Source organism: Theropithecus gelada, chromosome 14 (assembly GCF_003255815.1).
Source record: "Theropithecus gelada isolate Dixy chromosome 14, Tgel_1.0, whole genome shotgun sequence".
In the NCBI taxonomy this organism is placed as follows: Eukaryota; Metazoa; Chordata; class Mammalia; order Primates; family Cercopithecidae; genus Theropithecus; species Theropithecus gelada.
Genome location: NC_037682.1, coordinates 97,711,581 through 97,733,922, shown reverse-complemented (window position 1 = coordinate 97,733,922; position 22,342 = coordinate 97,711,581). Strand labels below are relative to the sequence as shown.

The following is a 22,342-nucleotide window of genomic DNA, read 5'->3' as shown; positions in this document are numbered from 1 at the left end:
GCCCTTTTAACAGGTGAGGGTCAAGGACAAGAGACTAGTTGCAGATGCAGCGGCCAGTGCCCCAATCAGTTAGAACAGCGCAGCAAGCGGATCACTAGGAGCCAATCCCTTCCTAGAGTCCACTTGACTGACAGAGCCGGGCACCACAGACGGAGCGCAGAGAGGGAGGTGAATCACGAGGGGGCGGAATTCCAGGGCACTAACCCGGAACCGGTTTGGGACTTGATTCCCATTGTGAGGCCAGGCCTGGGGCGGGCTCTCAGCCAGAATGGCAACATCCTTCTAGCCAATGGATGAGCCTTACCAAATGAGCGGCAGCCACATCAGCCAATGGGTGGCAGGAGATGGGCGGGCGCAGTCAGTGGGCGGGGTATCAATGAAGCATCTTTTTTCCAACCCCCCCTTGGGGCGACGGTGGGGAGGTGTCGCCGGGGTCGCAGGTGAGCGGATCTGTGCCTGAGGAGGGGGCCAGGGAAGCGGTGGCTCCGTGACCAGTGGGTGCCCTCGCAGTGGGGAGGGGCCCGGAGGGTTCAGCGGCAAGTGGCCGCAACGCTTGCTGCCGGGTTTGGTCCGAGGGCTGCGGCGTAGCGGGACTGCACGCTCGGGAGAAGCGCCACGCGCGTCTGTCGCCTGACCGGGGAGGCTGGGGAGGGCCCAGGCCACGGAAACAAGATTGCAGAAGTTTCTGGGCACTCGGTCGGGACTCTCATTTAATATCCAGAGAGGAAATCTTCCAGGTTGCCCCGACTCCTACCCGGACTCCTACCAGCAGCAACCGCATCATTGTGGCCGAGGCAGGTGCGCGCCCCTGCTCCCCTGGGTGGCTTTCCGGGAGCCCAGTCTAACTCGATTCTTCCCAGAGGCTGTTTTTGGACGGTCCCAAAGGAGGCAGCGGGAGGGAGGTGAAAGATACTTTGATAACAGTCGACCCTGAAGTAAACTTGTTATGTACCTACCACGAGTTTTAGAGAAGAACATCTTTTTTGGCAGGGGAGTGAATCCTCTATAAGAATATAGGGGAAGGGAAAGTCACACTTTAAAGAGAATTGGGGTAGGGTTGATATGTAGATTTGTGATGCTTTTCTTCTTGAACTGCTTAGCTAATTTACCCTCAATTTTTTTTGATCCGTAACTTACCGTCTGGTTTTTCTCAGACTTCTTAATTCTGTCTTATCATGAAGTATCTAGGAACTTCATTCTCAAGTTTTAGTGCTTGTAAAAAGTTGCCTGGTTATATTACGCCATTGGCGGTACGTCATCTTCACAAGGATTACGGGTTAAGTGAACTACATCTCATTCCTATTTCCAACCAGTAAAGAACGATTGTGAAATGGGATTTTAGAAAATGGCTGTTCTCTATGATTGGGCATGGAAAGTTTGTAAGTTTTAGAGACTGCAGCTGTTGAATCCTTTCTGCTATGAGAGTGACGACAGCCAATACAAAAGGGATAGTGTTTGACATCTAAAATGACATATTTTCACATTTTTTGAGGTGTTATATCCCCAGCACCAAAAATAGTGCCTGCCACGCAGTAGGAGCTCAATAAGTATTTTTTGAGGAAATTACTGGGGAATGAATGGATGGTAGAAACCCCAAGCTTCTGTTACTTGGATACCAACATATAAAGGAGAGGACAGAAAGACAAACATTTCTGGAAATGGCTTTTATCCAAGTAAGCATATCTAGAGAACTTCAGCAACTCCAGATGCATCAGTGCTGGCACTTTCTTGCACTTAATCAGAAAATATCAAGGTTTTAGAAGAAGATTTTCACACAATTAAGCCAAGACTGGATATCTAAGATGCATCCCAATATCAATTTCAGTTAGGTTAAAAAGGTATTAAAGCCCATTTTATTAAATGAAATAGTTCATCAGTTCAGAATAGGTCAGTTAGGGACAACAGGATACCACTTTGTAAGTTAGAGGTATGGAGTTAGGAACTGTTGGTAAAAAATAGGCCCTGCCAATAGCAACAGCTGCTGCCAAATTTTAAAAATATATTGACTCAGTGGTACTTCAAAAGGACTGCTATTTCTACCGTGTACCAATACATTTACAACAATGCAATTTCTAAATTGATCTCAGATTCTAAGAGCAAAATCTTATGGTGGATATCTGCATAAATTTGGATTCTCTTGACAACTTCAATCATTTTTATTATATACTTATATTGGTTATATATTTATATGTTACTACAGTGACAGTTGTTCCATATGGTAATAGGCTACCATAGGCTAATGGTAGCCTGCTTGAATTTCAAAAAAACTTTCACAGGTATATTTGTCTCTTTCAGTTCATTTTTTAGCAAAGAATAGGTCTTACTAAGCCAGAATTTGCTTAGTACGATTTCTCTCTCTCACCATCCTAATTTTCTCGTTTTAATTCCTGATACTTCTTTCTTTTATTTCTATCCTTCATTAGTCTGTTTTATAAGACCCAAATCAAGTGCTGATTCCGACTCAAAATCTTCCTTGATCCCGTCAAAGATTTGTCTTTCTTATGAATATCCAGAGTATTTTGTTAGTATTTCTTTATTGTAGTTTTTGTATATTTGCATTATTCATCCAGTGAAGAAATATTTGTTAATTACGTTCAGATACTGTACTGGGCAATGGATAATAGCTGACATTTGTGGGCTTACTATATCGTAGGCATCATAAGCTTCTTAATCGGATTATCTCTTTTAATCTTCAAAGCATCATGAGTATTAGTCTATTATTTTTCCCATTTATAGATGAAGAAACAAGTTTAAGAGGTTAAGTAATTTGCTGGAGATCACAAAGCTAGTTAAGTGGTGGAATTAGCATACAACCTTAGGTAGTCTATTTACAACCTTCAGGTTACAGACTTCATTACAATGTGTTTATGTACTTTTTTATGCATCTATGTTTTACAAGTTTTACTAAGTTGTAAATTATCTGATAGCAGAAATAATATATTCATATCTGATCTCTTATTGTTCCTAATATAAGTCAGTGGTGTAATAAAGCTGATAGTGGAAGCACATAGGGAGGACATCAGACTTAGATGAATGAGAACAGTGAAGAGATCCTGGAACAGAAGACATTTAAACTGAGTGCTGAAGGATAAGTAGGCATTGGCCTGACGAAAAGGCAGACACCATGGAATTTGGGAAGATGACCTGGGGAAATATATGTGTGATAGTCCAAGGTCAGGGACCATGATGGCTTGAGCTGTGCTGTCCAGTATGGTAGCCAGTAGCCTTACATTACTGAATGTAAAATATCTCAATAATTGTTTATATCAATTACATTTCAAAATAACATTTTGGATATATTTGGTTAAATAAAATACTCAGTTTTACCTGTTTCTTTTTACTGCTTTAATGTGGCTACTTGAGGATTTAAAATTACATATAGGGCTCTTATATTTCTATTGGACAGCACTGATCTAGAATTTAGAGGGATTTCAAAATGACCGGTATTGTGTTTGTGTGCCACCTACTTGTGAGTACACGTTTGATGGAGAAGGTGGATTGGGAAAGTAGGTTGGGAGTCATTATTGGAGGTGATGGATAAGACCAGAAAAGGTAGATAGGAAAAGTGTAAAGGTAGGGTTCAGATAGGGTTTACAATAGGAAGAGAGGAAGAGCAAGGGGAGTAAACTTACCTCTTAAGTGCAATGGAAAGCCTTGAAAGGTTTTAAACACTCAGTATATATCTGTTGAATGAGACAGTATCCTAATTACTTCATCTAATAATGCATGTTCCTGATTTATACTCCTAATTCAGTCATACTTTTTCCTAATGAAGTTATGGATAGGTGTCTAAAGACATTCTACTTAGAAGAAAATTTGGTTCTCAAGACAGCCATCCTTTTCTTCTTAAGTCTAAATCATCTAAGCTTGTATTCATTCCTTTGATGTGTTTCCAACAAATAGGAGTGTGAATTGGTCCTTACAACTAGCATATTCTTCTTGCATTTGACATAACATTCTCTTAGGCATATTTTTTCATAAATAAACCAGCTTTGTCTGTATTATAAGTCTTTTGTGGCAGATGAGGTCTTTTCTTAATAATCTCTGAAAGGAAATTTCTTAGCAGCTACACCATTTGCTCTCTGCCTTGCCTTTCTGTACATATTGGAGCAAGTAAACTCTTAACATTGATTCTGTAGTTGGGTGGTTCTCAATCCTGGCTGCAAATGAGAAGCACTTGGAGAGCTTTTAAACTCTGAATTCTTGGCCCTATTCCAAAGATTGTTTTAATTGGTCAGAGATGGGAACTGGTTATAGGTATTTTTAAAAGCTCTTTAGGTTATTTTGATGTGCTATAGACCTACACTTTTCAGTAGATTAGCTACTGAATACATGTTCTATTGAGTTCTTGAAGTGTGGCTAATACAAAAGGAGATGTGTTGTAACTGTAAAGTACACATTGTATTCTAATGATAGCAAAAGAAAACAATGGAAAATTTCTCATTGATAATTTTTATATTATTGCATATTGAAATAATATATTGACTGTACAGCATATGGAGTGAAATAAAAGCTGTTAATATTAATCACCTTTTCATTTCATATTTACTTAATTGGGATCACTAGGAAATTTTAAATTACATGTGTAGATTACATTGTATTTCTACTGAACAGTGCCGCTCTAGCCTAGACTGTTGCTACTCAAGATGTGGTCCGAGGACATCATTTGTCAAAAATGTAGACTCCCAGGCCCCACTGCAGACCTAAATCAAAATCTGCATTTTAACAGAGTTCCCAGGTGATTCATATACATGGTATAGTTTGAGAGACACAGCTCTAGCAACATCTAAATAATTTTTTTGAATTGTATAATTTTTCTTCGTTTCTTATTATTTTTCACTGTGGATTCCAACTTTGGCTCTTCATTTGTCCTTTAGAATCATTCATATGCAGGTCATTTCTCTCTTTTCAATAAATTCTCTTTAATTTTTTTTATCGCTTAACATTTTCAACAGACATAGCTTTTTAACATACGTGATGGAATTAGTATGTATTCATGTAATAAGTATAATTTGTCCATAAATATTTACATGCTATTATAAACTTGATTTTTCTGGAAAGAATTTCAAGAAATTGCTGATAGTAGTTACATTGGTGGTAGAAATTTTTCACTTCATTGTGAATTTACATTCTTATTTAGATTTTCTGTGTGTATATTTTGCTGTTTTAAAAACATATGGGACTTTAAATAATGTAGTTCTCTATAATAATAAAAATTTGTCATAAGTAGATTTTTAATATAATGTTGACGACCTCAAAGTAAAATAAAATAAATGTGCTGTGGGCTAAGAAACAGCCATATGGCTGAGACAGAAATGACCGTGCACATGATCCTCAGACTGGTGGTGGACAGAGTTAATGAACCTGTTGTAGAGCATAGGATGTTCTGTGTCTGCAAATGTTCGTAAGTTGATCTGTGAACATGTATGTACACACATAGACAGATGCATTTCCTTTGCCAATTTTGTTGGCTTGCGTCAACTATAGCATCTACATGGGGATTATGGGCTAAGACATCCATACTCTAACATGACATTTGTTGCATATATTCCATTATGTGACTTAATAGTTGATTCATCCAGTTCCCTTTTGATAAACATTTCTATTTTTACCATGCTTTTACCTTAAAAATGTGATAGTGATTTTTAAATAACTCAAAAGGCTATGTCAGTGCCCTGAAACATTCTGTGTAGTTTGTATCTTTATCACATGTAGGCATTTGATTTGGTGGAATATATCTTTGGCTCTCTGTTCTGTTTTTGAGGACATCAAATGTGCTGATTTTATTTTTTTTAATGTCCTTGATAACCTTTTTACGGTTCGTCAATATGCCTGACTAGCAATACAGCCTGTTAACTGAAGATTTTTCTTCAGAATTTTGAATAACTTGTTAACTGTTTCATTCTTTAGTGTAGTTACAGGGTGGACGTCTGTTCTTCACTTACAAGCTAACTGCTTCTTGCCTATGTTGACTTGCTTCTGTTTTCTTACAAGCATATGTTTTGTGTGCCTATGGAAACTTCAGTTTTCCTGGCTTACTTTCCTTGAATTAGTTTCTGTTTCTCTTTCTATACCCTTTCCCATCCCTTTATCATTTTCTTGTTTTGGGTTCATATTTTTACCTCCTCCTATTTGTTACGCACAGTGCCAGGTATTGAAGATACTGTTTTTAGAGCAGATGGGCTACTATCTCCTAGGTCCTTAGAGGTGGGGCAAATTGTAGAAGGAAATAGCCAAGTTTTGACCAATAATTCTTTCACTTGTCCTGCAACATAGGCTACTAAGAAGCAGCATATTGGGGCTGGTTTAATGATGTGTATAAATCAGTTTGCTTCAGTTTTTTATATTGTGGCTTATAAACATGGTACCTCATGAATATTTTCCGTCACCTCTAGAGGAAAGCTAAATGCTTGCCCACCGTATTGGATAATTTGAATTACATAGGAATGTTAGGCCAGAGTATTAATTAAATGTGATCTTCTAAAATTATAAGCGTTCTAGGCTGAGCATGGTGGCTCACACCTGTAATCCTAGCACTTTAGGAGGCTAAGGCAGGAGGATCACCTGAGTCAAAGAGTTCAAGACCAGCCTGGACAACATAGCAAGACCTCGTCTATATAAAAATTTTAAAAATTAGTTGTACATGGTGGTGCACCTGCCTTGCTACTCAGGAAGCTGAGGTGGGAAGATCACTAGGTCTCAGGAGTTTGAGGATACAGTGAATTATGATTGAGCCACTGTACTCCAGTCTGGGGAACAGAGTGAGACCCTATCTCTAAAAATAAAAGTATAAGCGTTCTACAGTGTTCACTAAATTGCCTTGGGATCAGATGTTAAAACATTTCACTTTCTTTTATTTATTAGATAGTATTTGATACACGCAAAAATAATATAGCTGGAGTGTTATAATGAAAAGCTCCCTGCCCACTCAAAAAAAAAGTTCTAATTTGACTTGGGATCAGATGTTAAAACATTTCACTTTCTTTTATTTATTAGATAGTATTTGATACACGCAAAAATAATATAGCTGGAGTGTTCTAATGAAAAGCTCCCTGCCCACTCAAAAAAAAAGTTCTAATTTGACAATTCTGTAGTATTAGTAAGTGCTGCCTTGGCCAATTTTTAGCTCCTAACATGACATGGCTGAATGTGGAGGCGGAAAGTGATGTCCCCAGTTGATTCTTGAAAGCTCTCATGGGTAGCCTCCACCACACTCTTAATGTAAGTGTATATGTTATGAAGCATAATAATAAAGACCCATGGACCTATCCCTCAACTTAGGAACTAGAACAATTACAATATTATTGTGACCTTTCTGTTTCCTTTTGTCAAAGTTATTTAAATGTTTTGCCTTTGATGTGGCAAATACGTAATAGTGCTTAATGTGCACCAGGAACTGTTCTCTTTATTTGACTAAGTCCTTTAATCCTTATAGTATTTCTATGAAGTAATGTTATTGTCATTTTACAAATAAAATTACGCATAGGGAAGTTAAGTAACTGACGCCACACAGCGAGGAATTGCCAGAGCCAGGACTCTAACCCGGGTGGTCTGACTCCAGAATCTGTGCTCATAACTACTACACACACTACCTCTTTTGATGTTTCCATTTATAGATAACCTTTGCTTATGTTATTTGCTTATATTCTAGAGGATAAAAGGTTTACATTTGACTGTAAGGGGAGTATGTCTCTAGGGCAGTATCAAGAGTGCTGCTGTTGATTATACATTCCAGTTTTGTGGATTTCAATTTTATCATTAAAATTCTCTTGAGAAATTTTGAAAGTCTATAAGTCTAACTATAAGTCTATAAGCCAACTATTGTTGGCTTGCAGTCTTCTTTTTTTTTTTTTTGCATACTTTGCCCTTTCATATGGGTATATGAAATTGACAGCGATTTCTTGAGAGTTCGTTTCAGCTGTTTTGAATTTTTAGTTCTCTGACCTCTATTTCAGCAGCAAGTGGCAGTTTAGGAGATGGTTATTCCACATGAGTGATTGGAAACAAAAATGTGGTGATGGGCATATTTTTGGTGATATTACTAGACACGTACAAAGTCAGCTGAACAAAGAATACCGAGAGCTTGAAAAAGAAAAAGGCATAAAGGTTTAATGCAATGATGATAAGAAATATGTTGTTATTAAAGTTTAAAAATAAGGTATTAGCATCCACTTTTCAGTCTAAAAGAGAAAAGATGATAGAAAAGATGTGCGTTTTCTTATTCAATTTAGCCTTGCTTAATTGCTATATTTTTGCTTCAGTGGAAGATGCTGTTTGTATTGTGAATTACAGTAGAACTATTTTTCACACTAATGGAAAGTTTAAATTGGCAGACAGAGTAGGAGAAAAGAAACCATGTATTAAAAGGTAAACTGAGACATGATAACTTTTAACAAGTTTATTTGAGCAAATAGTGATTCTTGAATCAGGCAGCTCCAAACCAGAAGTGGTCTGGGAGCTCTGCAGTGGAAATGCAAGGCAGGAAATCTTTATAGGACTGACAGAAGTAAAGCAAAGAAAATAGTTGATTGGTTACAGTTATAAGGTTGTCTAATTTGATCTATCCTGCTGGAAGGTCCCTAGTTACATAAGATAGTTGATGGTTTCTGATTGCTTAGTCTTAAGTTTCTTTTTTTAAAAAATATAGGAATTTACCAAAACAGTAGCCCAAGTTAAGTGTTGCATATGTTTGCAAATCAAGCAAAATTAAAGTCACTTATGAGGCCTAACTGGTTTTGTCTGCGCAGGGATTCTTCAGGCCAGGTCTCTGTTCTAATTTACTTTAACAGGAAGTAGAGGAAATATAACCGATTGAAGCTTTGAGGAACTTTTCTGCCAATATAAAGAATTTTATCTGTACCTTCCACATAGATAACAATCTCCTTTTGAAAATCTTTTACTAAATGACATCTCAAAACTTACCTTAGCAACACTTTGTTGTTGTTTTTTGAGACAAAGTCTTGCTCTTTCGCCCAGGCTGGAGTGCAGTGGCATGATCTCGGCTCACTGCAGCCTCTGCCTCCTGGGTTCAAGTGATTCTCGTGCCTCAGCCTCCCGAGTAGCTGGGATTATAGGTGTGCACCACAATGCCCAGCTAATTTTTTGTATTTTTAGTAGAGACGGGGTTTCACCATGTTGCCCAAGCTGGTCTTGAACTTCTGAGAGCTCAGGCAGTCCGCCCGCCTCGGCCTCCCAAAGTGCTAGTATTACAGGCATGAGCCACTGCACCTGGCCAGCAACACATTTTTAAGGTTTAGCTACCACAAGCTGCTAATAAAGTCGAAATACACGTGACATGAGGGAACCTGGTTGTAATAAGTCTTGCCATTTAACTAGCTGTGTTGAGGGCAAATTAACCTCTCTGGGTCTTGTTTTATAAATAGAAAGGCTGGTATCTCCCATATAATGACATGGTGGGATTTAAATGACAGGACTTGGGACTTCATGGATATTTTGATACTTTTTTTCATATTGACAGGAAAAGTTTAAGGTCAAACAGTGATAGGGCTGGAAGGAATCTTGGTAATGTCATCCCATTTCACATTTTATAGGGGAGGAAAAGTCAGCTCTGTAGCAGTTATCAGTGAGTGAATTTGAAGTCAGACAGCATGGTCTGTGTAAGGTACCCCTTACTCTTTCTGAGCCCTGTTTCCCCTTACATCTTTTAAAATCTCTTTTCCAAGTCAAAATGCTTTTTTGACATCTATCCCACTTCTCCTCAGTTAAATCAATATTAATAAAGCAATATGTACTATACTGTGTGAGACACTGGGACCTTTTTGGTAGATGACCTCATTTTCTGTCGCTATAAGAAAATCGAGTCCTTGACTCACTCAGCATCTGTTCCAGCCTCATAGTATGCTTTCCAGTAATGCAAAGGCTAGCTAGCACAAAAAACTACACTTCCCCAACCCATTGCGGTGAGGATTGTGGATATGCTTTAGATTCCACCATATACACTTATGTAAGGCCTGAATTCAAGGTAAGTAAGAGAGTCAGGCATGTGAAGCATCTGTTCTACTAGTGTGGGTCTAGCACAGAGGGTTTCAAATAGTTATTTTTGAGTTAGAGTTATCTGGAGGGTTTATTGAAACACAGATTGCTAGGTCCCACTTCTAGAGTTCGCGGTCTGGAGAGGAGCCTAAAAAAGTTTACACGTCTGACAAGTTTCAGGTATACCTTCTTTGACAGTCTGACAACCTGAGAGTCTGGAAATTGGAGAAACACGGTCTCGTTTCTAGAAGAAGCGCTTACAAGAGAAGATCTTTTCCACTCAAAATCTGTATACAGATATTGCCACATGGATATTTTAAAATTTATTTAATAGAGACCCCAAGTATAGATACTTTCCTATATTGTGATCTTCAACTCTACAATTAAATTGGCCCAGAAAAGTACAAAGTACTGCTGAGAAATTCTCCAAAGAAAGGCACATAATTAAGAGCCTTAATTAGAAACAAAAATATAGTCCAGGCCTGGTTTTGTTTGACGTCAGGGGCTTTTGTTTAGGTGGTTTAAGGGAGGGGAGGATGGGGTGAGGAACGGAATTACAAGGGCAAATCATGCAATGTGCACCAGTCATTGAAAGGTTTAGGAATCTAAAAAAATTTTTTGGTGATCTTTTCCTTTTTATTTTTGGGTGATCATTTTCTTTTGTTGATCTTTTTTGGTGATCTTTTTACTTACATGATTAATTAGGTGGGATGGCTGGGTAAAATCCTTGCCATTTTTTGGTTACCCCTTTAATTTTGTCATATTCCTACAATACTTTCATTGTTTCAGTAAATTATATTCCGAATTTAGGGTTTCTATGTTGGTTTATTAACCTTAAAATGAGTTTGAATTTGTGAAGTAGTAAAGTGTAGGTAGTTGGCATTTATTTGATCAGATGACATTGTCTCAAATTGGTTTCTGAGTTTTATTGATTTTGCAGCTCAGCCTTTCAGTTTCCTCTAAAATTATTCTGCAAAGTGTACTTTTTCTTTCAGATATCTCAAACTAATGATTATTTTGGCAAATCGACTCTTTCATTCATTCCAAACATATTCATGGTGTGCTTGCCATGTGCCAGAATGTCTGCTAGTCTCTGGGGAGGGGATGGCCAATGGAAACATCCCTGCCCTTGTGAAACTTTGCAGTGAACTGGGGAAAGGGACAGACTCTGAGCTGTATGTTAGCACAAGTATAAAATTCAGTCTAGGAAAAGTACTGCAAATTTTATGCTGAAGTAATTTGATTTGTCAGGAAAGGCTTCCCTGAGAAATGAATACTTAATCTGCAAGCTAAAGGATGAAGAGGAATTAAGTAGACCAAGAAGGGAGCAATCCATTTTCCAGACAGTAGGAACAGTGTGGACAAAGGCCCTGAACCAAGAAAGAGCTTGACAGGAATTGGTGGCTGAAAGATGGCCAGTGCAATTGGAGGAGAGAGGGAGAATTTGTGGGAGAAGGAGCTGAAGCAGTAGGAAGGGAGTCAGGAGTGAATACTGGCAACTGGTTAGGAACCTTTGCAGCACTCCAGTGGGGAGAAGGTGGCAATTTGGACTATGTTGGTACTGGCAAAGATAAAGTACACAATTTTAAGCTGTATTTAGAGGGTTGTTTTTTGTTTCTCTTAAAAATTATATAGTTCATTAGTTTGAAGTATGTTGTAGAAGTTGCAGATTGATTGATTGCTTGTACTTTTTTCCTTTTAGGAATTATCCAGACTGCCTCTGCCACTAGATGAATGGAAGACAATGATTTGAATTAAGTGCCAGCAAAGAATTATCCTTGGTTTTTGTGCTTTGCAGCATTCCTCAAATTGTTTTCACATCTTCTCTTATTGTAAAAACTGCATTGAAGTTAAAAATGAAGCAGTTGAAAAGAAAAAGGAAAAGCAATTTTAGTGTTCAAGAAACTCAGACCCTTTTGAAAGAAATTACAAAAAGGAAAGAAGTCATTTTTTCCAAACAGCTCAATACAACAATTAACGTGATGAAGCGAATGGCTTGGGAAGAGATTGCACAGTGTGTGAATGCTGTAGGAGAAGGAGAACAGAGGACAGGGACAGAGGTGAAAAGAAGGTACCTTGACTGGCGAGCACTTATGAAGAGAAAGAGGATGAAGGCCAACATTAAGCTGGTCGGTTCGGGATTTCCCCTTCCCTCCTCTGATTTAGATGACTCTCTCACTGAAGAGATAGATGAAAAGATTGGATTCCGAAATGATGCAAATTTTGACTGGCAAAATGTGGCAGATTTCAGGGATGCAGGTGGATCCTTAACTGAGGTCAAGGTGGAAGAGGAAGAAAGGGATCCGCAGAGTCCTGAAGTAAGTATTAGCTTCTGTACCCTCTTTTAATCTTTTCAATTCTGATGTGGGAGATTATTGTTCAGGAACTGTTAAGTCCTTCCCAGATTTTCAAGCTTATTTAAAAATAGTAGATAACAAGTCATTCTGCTTTTCTCTTTACATCATTAATACTTTTATTCCCACCCAAATATAATTACCTAAGTTATGTGTATTACAAACATCAAGTAATTCAGTGTAAATGGTATTCAAAATTCAACTTATTTTCCCCAAACAATGCAGAAAGCTTTTAAGAAATATTTAGACAAATTGCCACAAAGTAGCAGTCAATACTGAAAATTGCTTTTCTCTTTGCTCTTAGTTTGAAATTGAGGAGGAGGAAGAAATGTTGTCATCCGTCATACCAGATTCCAGGAGAGAAAATGAACTTCCCGATTTCCCCCACATTGATGAGTTTTTTACCCTTAACTCAACACCATCTAGATCTGCATATGATGAGCCTCATTTGCTTGTAAATATTGAGAAACAGAAACTAGAGTTAGAGAAACGACGACTGGATATTGAGGCTGAAAGACTGCAGGTAGAAAAGGAACGCCTACAAATTGAGAAAGAGAGGCTGCGGCATTTAGACATGGAGCATGAGCGACTTCAGCTGGAGAAGGAGCGGCTGCAGATTGAAAGAGAGAAGTTGAGGTTACAGATAGTCAATTCAGAGAAACCGTCCTTGGAAAATGAACTTGGTCAAGGAGAAAAATCCATGCTTCAACCACAGGACATAGAAACAGAGAAGTTAAAACTTGAGCGAGAACGCTTGCAACTAGAAAAGGATAGACTGCAGTTTTTGAAATTTGAATCTGAGAAACTGCAGATTGAAAAGGAACGCTTACAAGTAGAGAAAGACAGACTTCGAATTCAGAAAGAAGGACACTTGCAGTGATTTTTCCAGGCTTCCATTTAGCAAATGTTTGAAAATTGTAGATTTTTCTCATATCAGGTAATATAATGATGGTTGCTGGATTAGCTGTGGTTTCTTTTCTCGTCTAATATCAGTGTTCAGTAGGAAAAAGTTATATGTAGATAACTGTATGCCTAAGTAGTATATAAAAACTGTGCCCTAGCGTAAACAGTATAGCAGAAATGTACTGTGCTGGATTCTTTACCTTATAATATTACATAGAGTCTCGTATTGTCTGTGTACCCAGAGTTTACAATTATGTCTATATAAAATTCTAGCCCAGAAGTTCTCAGTTGGGGTAGATGTTGGCCTTCAGAAGACCAATTTGGTGATGTCCAGAGACATGTTTGGTTGTCAAAACTGGGGTGGGGAGAAGGTTGCTACTGTGCAGTGCATACCTCCTCAACCCCCACACACTCACTAAAGAATTTTCCAACCCAAAATATCATTAGTCCTGAGGTTGAGAAACCCTGTCCTAGCCTAACTGTGTACCTCTATAGCTATGTTTTATAGTTTTAGAATATTAAAACCTCAGATATTTATGTGAGTAGGTACTTAAATGGCCAAAAACTTTAACTATGAAATGTTACTGTGTAGTATATTGAATATAGGAAGTGATGAAGATTATAGGTATTTTATTCCCATGTTTCCATCTATAAATAGCCTTCTCAGATTCAGAAAACGATACAGGGAACATCAGAGATTATCTAAAGTGGATCACTTTGAAAAGAATTCTTTATCTCACTATTAATGCTTTAGAAACAAGACACAATTTTAAAGCTTTAGTTCCTTTTCTTTCAGTCATTGTCTTAGTTTGGGTACAAAAATTGTTATTTCAGTAATGTACTGAGATCTTTTAGTGAATAGTTGAAGCTAGTAAAAATGATACCAGTATAAAAATGGTATTTGTAGTCCATGAGCTTGAACCCAATAACTGATTGTTTGACTTTTAAAATAAGTAATAGCAGCCATTTGGGAGTGGGCGGCGGGTGGGGGAAGATGTACTCTGTATCAAATAATTATGATGATGTTGAAGTAATGATAGTAGCTATGTATTATGGATTGGAGAAGCACTTATTACACTATCTAACCCAGTATGTAGAACAATTCTTGAGAGTTGTATCTGTCGTTATTCCTGAATCTGAAGCCCAGAGAAGTCACACAGAGTAAATGGCTGATCTTTTATATTGTAGTGTATTCTGTCCTTCCCCCTTCCCTGAGGAACAAAGTATGTATCTTTAGTCTCTTGGATATTTATTCTGAGACCAAGGGCTTGCTTGACCTGATGATTTTCCTTCAGCTCTCTGAAGGTGCGTTTTCCACAATCCAAGTGATTCTGATGCACACTAAAGTTGAGAATCTCTGCACTAGATCACTTTGTGTTTTCTGATTTTCAAGGTTGATATGTAGCTTTAACACAGCTCTCCTGTTGACAGTTACTACCTTGCTTCTGCATTTGTTCCTTGTAAGAATGGCTGGAAACTGTATGTTGACATTTGAGGATGGGTATGCAAGGAAAAAATATACTTCTGTTTACTTACTCTGACTTTGAAATAGTGTTATTTTTCTATATCTGAAATAAATGCTTCTACCGTAGAAATAAATTTGCCTGTACCATCTGAGAATTTGTAATTGCAAATGATACTCAGTGCTCTAAGGGTAGAGGTTATCAAGCTTAGAAGAGAGCCCTATCACGGTCAGTGAGGACAGAGGCCTAACATTTTGGCTGGACATTGAGCCATGTATGCTGCATACGTTATTTGCTCCTCAAAAGAACCCTTGAGATCTAACTCATGTGATATGGTTTAGCTGTGTCCCCACCCAAATCTCGTCTTGAATTGTAGCTCCCATAATTCCCATGTGTTGTGGGAGGGACCCAGTGGAAGATAATTGAATCATGGGAGCAGTTCCCCCATACTGTTCTCATGGTAGTGAATAAGTAAGTGTCACAAGATCTGATGGTTTTATGAGAGGAAACCCCTTTCTCTTGGTTCTCATTTTCTCTCTTATCTGCTTCCATGTAAGACATGCCTTTCACCTTCTGCTGTGGTTATGAGGCCGCCCCAGCCACATGGAACTGTGAGTCCATTAAATCTTTTTCTTTATAAATTACCCAGTCTTGGGTATATCTTTATCAGCAGCGTGAAAGCAGACTAATACATCATGTTATTTGCACTCATATAACAGCAACAACAACAAAAAGCCTCACTAATTCAATTAACCATCTTTCTTAAAAATTACATACCAATATTGACCCAAGATTTTAGCATAAGAGCTCTAAGGAAAAGTAGTGAAAGTTTGTAGGTATAGTTATAAGTATTGTAGCTTTGCCATTTGCTATTTTCAAAAGTCATTTAACTTGCTCTTCAGTTTGGTTTCTTCTATAACCTGGGCATGTTATGTACTCTGCCTGTGCTACCTAGATTTTTGTTTTTGTTTTTGTTTTGTTTTGTTTTTTAAAGAAAATGGTATCTGTTAAATATATAAACTATAAAATACCACCTAAGTGAAAGATGGTATTAATGTTGGATTTGAGATCCAAGATTTTTTGAGACGGAATTTCACTTTGTCACCAAGGTTAGAGTGCAGTGGAGCAGTCTTGGCTCACTGCACCGCTGCCTCCCAAATTCAAGCAATTCTCCTGCCTCAGCCTCCTGAGTAGCTGGGACTACAGGCAAGCATCACCACCACCACCATGCCAGGTGAATTTTTGTGTATTTTGTAGAGATGGGATTTCACTGTTTTGACCAGGCTGGTCTTGAACTCCTGATCTCAAGTGATTCACCCACCTCTGCCTCCCAAACTTCTGGGATAACAGGTGTGAGCCACCATGTCTGGTCAACTTTTAATTTCTTAGGCAAAGCATGAAAATAGCTAATAATTATTTTTGGATAAAGCACTCTTAAATGCCTGGAAGTAAGAAACTAAAAAGAAGCATATCTTCCAGTGCTTTGGTTGAAGAGCCTTGGATTTCTTAATCCTGCTTTAGGTGCAGATGGGTTGGATTGGTTCATTCCAGTAGGAAACACTGTTGCTGTACTTCTGAGGTGTCAGGCACACTCATAGTGAGTGCCTCTGTTAGCTACTGCGGTGTAACAAACTGATCAAAAATTTGATGGCTGGAAACCCCAACCATTTATTTTGCTCAAAATTTTAGAGGAAATGAGGCGCAGCTTAACTGAGTGGTTTTGCTCTTGGCTGGGTTCTCAGTGTCAGCTACAGGTTGGCTATGAGGTTCAACTTCTGGGGTTAGCTAAATAACAGAAGGGCAGGGGGTGGTAAATGGTGGAGCTAAGCTCTCCCTATGGTATTTGATCCTATAGCCATGGTAGCTTGGGCTTGTTCTAATGGAGATGGCAAGCGTAGAGGAGAGAAAGCAGAGGTGTTCAAGGTGGCAAGGCCAAGTCTCGGAACTAGCACTTTGTTATGCTTCTGCCACACCAGATTGGCCAGAACTAATCACAGAGCCAGACCAAAGTCAAGGGGTGGGAAATGGAATCCACCTACTGATAAGAGGAGCTGTGAAATTGGGTAAAAATGGGATACAGGGGCTGGGCATGGTGGCTCACGCCTGTAATCCCAGCACTTTGGGGGGCTGAGGTGGGCAGATCACGAGGTCAGGGGTTGGAGACCATCCTGGTTAACATGGTGAACCCCCATCTCTACTAGAAATAAAAAAAAAAAAAAAAAAAAAATTTGCCGGGTGTGGTGGTGTGTGCGTGTAGTCCCAGCTACTCTGGAGGCTGAGGTAGGAGAATGGCATGAACCTGGGAGGCAGAGCTTGCAGTGAGCCGAGATTGCACTCCAGCCTGGGCGACAGAGCGAGACTCTGTCTCAAAAAAAAAAAAAAAGAAAGAAAAAAGAAAAAAAAATGGGATACAGGGAGGGCTGAGGAATTGTGGCCATTTTTGCAATCAGTCTACCACATCTTCACTCTGGTTTACCTGGGATACTGTGATTATACCAGTGGTTCTGATATTCTATCTGGTTAGTTCTAGACAAAAGTGCCCTGATAAGGACTTTGAATTATGTGGGCATCCTTATTGTAAGGAGCACCTTCCCATCTATTTTGTAGAAATGGCTGGTTTAGGAGAAGGAAGGGACCATAAATTTGCAGAAAAGAAATATATAGTGTTCTCTCAGGCTTTTTCTTCTAAATTAAACACTTTAGTCTTTGTAATTGAAGGGAATTTCTGCTTCACTTCTTTCATTTTCTGCCTAATTTGTCCATTTAATATTACTTTGCTGCTTCTCTGTTCATTTTTCTACTTCTTCATGCTTTGTCACCTCTATCCTGTATATAAAAGCAGATCATAATGCTTCCAGAATATTTTATTTTGAATAGACATCTTTTTCTACCTCTCTGTCCTTAACATTTTCGTTTTGAATCCAAAATGATTTTTACTGTGTTGCTCTACATTTGTTTTAACATTACACTTTCCCAAAAGTAAATTTAATTTATAAAATATTTAATTTTTAATCTATCAGGGCTTTCAAGTCACTATCATCAGACCTGAAGTTATAATTTCGAAAGCTCTCAGAGAACTACCAGCCTGTTTCCTGTTTCCACCTGTACTTTTTTTTGACATGTGTAGATCCTCTTTATACATGCCAGGCAGCGTTTTGCATGGGGCCTTAATTAAAATCCAGATGAGGATTGTCTGTCAAATGTATCATTTTTCAAATATCTCCCAATGCATATTGAAAGGGATCTAGCTTATATATAACTGGGACACAGCTAGAGAAGAACATATCTCTTTTTAAAAAATAGGAAAGTTGGATGCTGAAATCACAGATTAATTTACCACTGTTGATAGAGGCATTCAGACTGTGCTGCTTGAATTAAGACTAAGAAGAAACAAGAAATGGCAATTATTATAAAATTTGAATTTTTGTACATTCAGAGAACTTTATCAATACCCTTTATTATTTACCATTTGTTTCTTTGATGTGACCCATTCATCTTTAGAAAAATAAACTGAAATATAGTCAGTCAACTCTTAATGTCATTTCCATTCTAATTTAAAATCTCCAGTTCCAACATTTGAGCTGAAATATAAATTTACAAGCATTTATAAGCTTGTAAATTTATAAGTTATAAGCATCTCACCTTGTGTATTTTTGTTCCTCCAAATACGCAATGCACGCCAGAATCAAATTCATTAGCTCTTTTCTCTCATACCTGTGAATCATCTTCTCTCTGCAGGGACACCATTTGTATCAGGTTGCTTGGAAATTTTAGATGTGTCTTTGAGTCTTTTGCCTTCATTCTATCCAAGTTGTTGATCAAGTCCTGTATTTTCTCCTGCTGATGGCTCAGAACAGCCTCCTTCAATCTCACATGTAGTCCTTAGCATGGAGGCATGTGTAGCCTGTATTCCAGCAACCTCTCAGTTTCTTCCTATCCAGTCTTCCCTGTGTTATACTTCCAGAATAGCTTTCCCAAAGTATCAGGGGAACCAGCCCCCAATATTTCAAAGTAGGTTCTTTTCTATTTTCCCTAAGCATCAACCGGTCTGAGAAATAAAGGGAAAGAGTATAAAAGAGAAATTTTAAAGCTGAGTGTCTGGGGGGGACATCACATGTTGGCAGGTTCCATGATGCCCCCTGAACCACAAAACCAGCAAGTTTTTATTAGCAATTTTCAATGGGGAGGGGGTATACGAATAGGGTGTGGGTCACAGAGATCACATGCTTCAAAGGCAAATATCACAAGGCAAATGGGCAGGGCAAGGTCACAAGGCCAGGGCAAAACTAGAATTGCTGATGAAGTTTCATGTCCCACTGTGCACGCATTGTCATTGATAAACATCTTAACAGGAAACAGGGTTCAAGAGCAGAGAACCGGTCTGACTAGAATTTGCCAGGCTGGAATTTCCTAATCCTAGCAAGCCTCGGGGCGCTGCAGGAGACGAGGGCGTGTTTCATTCCTTATCTACAACTGCATAAGGCAGATACTCCCAGAGCGGCCATTTTAGAAGCCTCTCCCTGGGAATGCGTTCTTTTCCCAGGGCTGTTAATTATTAACATTCCTTACTGGGAAAATAATTTAGCAATTTTTTTTTTACCCATTTTCGGCAATAAGAGAAATATGACTCTGTCCTGCCTGGCTCCCAGGCAGTCAGACCTAATGGTTATCTCCCTTGTTCCCTGAACATTGCTGTTATCCTGTTCTTCTTTCAAGGTGCCCAGATTTCATAGTGTTCAAATACACATGCTTTATGAACAATTTGTGCAGTTAACGCAATCATCACATCACAGGGTCCTGAGGCAACATACGTCCTCAGCTTACGAAGATGACAGGATTAAGAGATTAAAGACAGGCATAGGAAATTCTAAGAGTATTGATTGGGGAAGTGATAAATGTCCATGAAATCTTCACAATTTATGTTCAGAGATTGCAGTAAAGACAGGCATAAGAAATTATAAATGTATTTATTTGGGGAACTAACAAATGTCCATGAAATCTTCATAATTTATGTTCTTCTGCTGTGGCTTCAGCCAGTCCCTCTATTCAAGGTCCCTGACTTCCCGCAACACCAAAGTACTCCTTTTCTTACATCCTGAGAATTGACAGGACATGAAGTAGTGAAGATGAGCAAAGCTCAGGGGAGACCGTAGGTCCAGCCCCAGATCCACTTCAGATGACTGATATGGGGCAGTCAGTCTCTCTGAGCCTCACTGTTCTTTTCTGTATTACATCTAGTATATGTGCGCTGTCACCGTGTTTAGAATAATAACATATGAGAACGCAGTTTAAAACTGGAAAGCAGTGTGGAGGTATTACTGATTTTTCTTGTAAGGAGTCAGGAGAAGTATAAAGTCCACAAATGTCCTTTGCCTACCCTTTAAAGATTTCCTCCTGCTATCATAACTAAGTATGCTCGTCAAGCTGCTCTCCAAATACTCCCTGTATTTTTCTTTGATCATGTCACTTTCACTCTTCACCTTACCATTTTTTTTTTCTTATTTTTTTTAATTTTAGTTTTAGAGACATGGTCTTGCTCTGTCATCCAGACTGGAGTGCAGTGGTGCAATCATAGTTCACTGCAGCCTTGAACTCGGGCTAGGAGATCCTCCTGCTTCCCAAAGTGCTGGGATTACAGGTGTGAGCCACTGTGCCCATTTCACCTTCTCATTTTCTATTCTAAAATGACATTTAGCGGCACAAAACTTCAGGAGGATGGACGGGCTTTGTCATTTCTATTACTGTTTACCATAATTAAAAAGTGTCAAAATGAATTTCACTGAATAAAATTAGAATATTTTATCATATAAACTTGGTATCATGTCTTTCAAAGTCTGCTTGGGAATTTTTTGAATACAGGTGTTAAAGTCAACACCAGTCTGTCTAGCTTATGACTCATTCTCCTCTTGCCTGAGAACTGCTCCTAAACCATAGCAGTGGGCCCTGGCAGTCATGTGTGTTCTGTGACTGCTGCTTTGGCTGTACTGTACATACTTGAACCAGGCATGGTCATAGCTTGGCTTTGCATTCCCTGAGATGACTGTACTGTGCAGAGGATTCTCTTTCCCATTAAAGATTATTTGTGTCCTGATCTAGATACAATGTTGTTTTTGATGATTTTGCAAATGAGTAGGATGGCAAAGATTTCAATTCTTACCTGCCTACTATATACTCTGCAGTGCACCCCTATGAGACTTGGGTCAATTGTTGGTTTTGAGTCCTCTTGGCTCCCCATGGTATTTCCAGATTACTGTTTCTCTATTATTTTTAAAAAACTATCTTTGAAACTGATACCTGCTGGCTGGCTAAAGCCATCTTCCTTTTTTCATTACTCTTCTTGCTCACATCTCGTTTGCTAACAACTGCCTCATCTTCCTCTTCACCCTGGTCATCCTAGGAGTTTCCCAGGAAACTAGTGTCCTGGTGGAGAATCTGAAAGCTTTGGCTTCTTAGTTCTGCATCTTTGTCATCAGTTCTATCTCTTCCACTTCACCTATCCTTGTCCTACATTATTATTCTGGCCCCAGTTACTACTACTCCTCCATGATCATGAACCCTAACACCAGCTCAGTGACTAAAACCTATGATCCTCCTAGTTTGCTGCACATGTTTTTCATCCTCAGGGCTTAAAGTCCAGTGACCCCTCCAAGTTCTCCTACCACAACTATCCTTTCTCAGCTCGCATTAGATGACCACAATTTCACTCATACCCAGGCAGATTGGTGCTACTCTAAATTCACAGCTCTGTCTCTTCGAAACCATGGTGTTGTGGTTGGACTGTGTCCCCACAAAGATATCTTAAGGCCCTAAACATGAGGCACTTGTGAATGTGGTTTTATTTGGAAATAGAGTGTTTGCAAATATAATCAAGTTAAGATGAGGCCATACTGGATTAACCAATAAGTGGTGTCTTTATAAGGAGAGGGAAATTTGGAGACAGGGATACACACAAAGAAGAAAGACATGTGAAGACAGTGGCAGAGATTGAAATGATTACAGCTGCAAGCCAAAGAACACTCTTGCCAGTAACCATCAGAAACTAGGAGAGAGGCATGGAACAGATTCTCCTTCAGCCTCCAAAAAGAACTAACCCTGCTGGCACCTTGATGTCAGACTTCTGCCCTCCTGAAATGTGAGAGTAAATTTCTTGTTTTAAGCCATTCTGTCTGTGGTAGTTTGTTAGGGCCACCCTAGAAAACAAATGCACATGATGTTGAAGTCTTTCCATTGGACATTTCCAACCTCCCTTTGGCCCTCCATTCATGCTCAGTCAATAACCTTGCTTTTGAGGAAGTAGAAGCCATCAGACAGTAACTTCCTCAACTTCTGGACACCTAACTTAAAACCTATACTCATCCTCTCTTATCCCTCCTCGAAGAAGGACAGCATGGTAGCAAATATAGTAGTGATTAAGGGTGCAGGTTCTGTAGTCAAAATGTTTTGTTTTAAATCTGAACTCATCAATTGCCAACTGTGTAATTTTGGGTAAAATATCTAATTTCTCAGTGACCCATAGTCCTCTTCAGACCTCGCCTCAGATCTGATGTATTTATCACAGTTCTCCAGAGAAATAGAATGGACAGAAAAGCTATCTATCTATCTATACACACGCACACACACACACACACA

General features: G+C 38.8%; 1 protein-coding gene across 4 annotated transcripts; it reads left to right on the top strand.

The window, feature by feature from the left end:
- Nucleotides 1–204: 204 nt before the first annotated feature.
- MSANTD4 (Myb/SANT DNA binding domain containing 4 with coiled-coils) lies at nucleotides 205–14,849 on the top strand. 4 transcript variants are annotated; one of them, XM_025358303.1, is made up of 3 exons: nucleotides 205–794; nucleotides 11,696–12,311; nucleotides 12,652–14,849. In XM_025358303.1, exons 2-3 carry the CDS (start codon nucleotides 11,850–11,852, stop codon nucleotides 13,225–13,227), a joined length of 1,038 nt encoding a protein of 345 aa, XP_025214088.1. In that variant the 5' UTR covers nucleotides 205–794; nucleotides 11,696–11,849; the 3' UTR covers nucleotides 13,228–14,849. The 4 variants fall into 4 exon arrangements, with proteins under 4 accessions (XP_025214088.1, XP_025214085.1, XP_025214086.1 ...); XM_025358300.1 differs by having other exon boundaries at nucleotides 205–798; XM_025358301.1 differs by having other exon boundaries at nucleotides 205–1,673.
- Nucleotides 14,850–22,342: the final 7,493 nt, after the last annotated feature.

Coding starts and splice junctions, on each gene's coding strand:
- MSANTD4 (XM_025358303.1), top strand. CDS start 11,850: ATGAAGCAGTTGAAAAGAAAAAGGAAAAGCAATTTTAGTGTTCAAGAA. Junction 12,312..12,651: donor GGGATCCGCAGAGTCCTGAA/GTAAGTATTAGC, acceptor CTTTGCTCTTAG/TTTGAAATTGAGGAGGAGGA.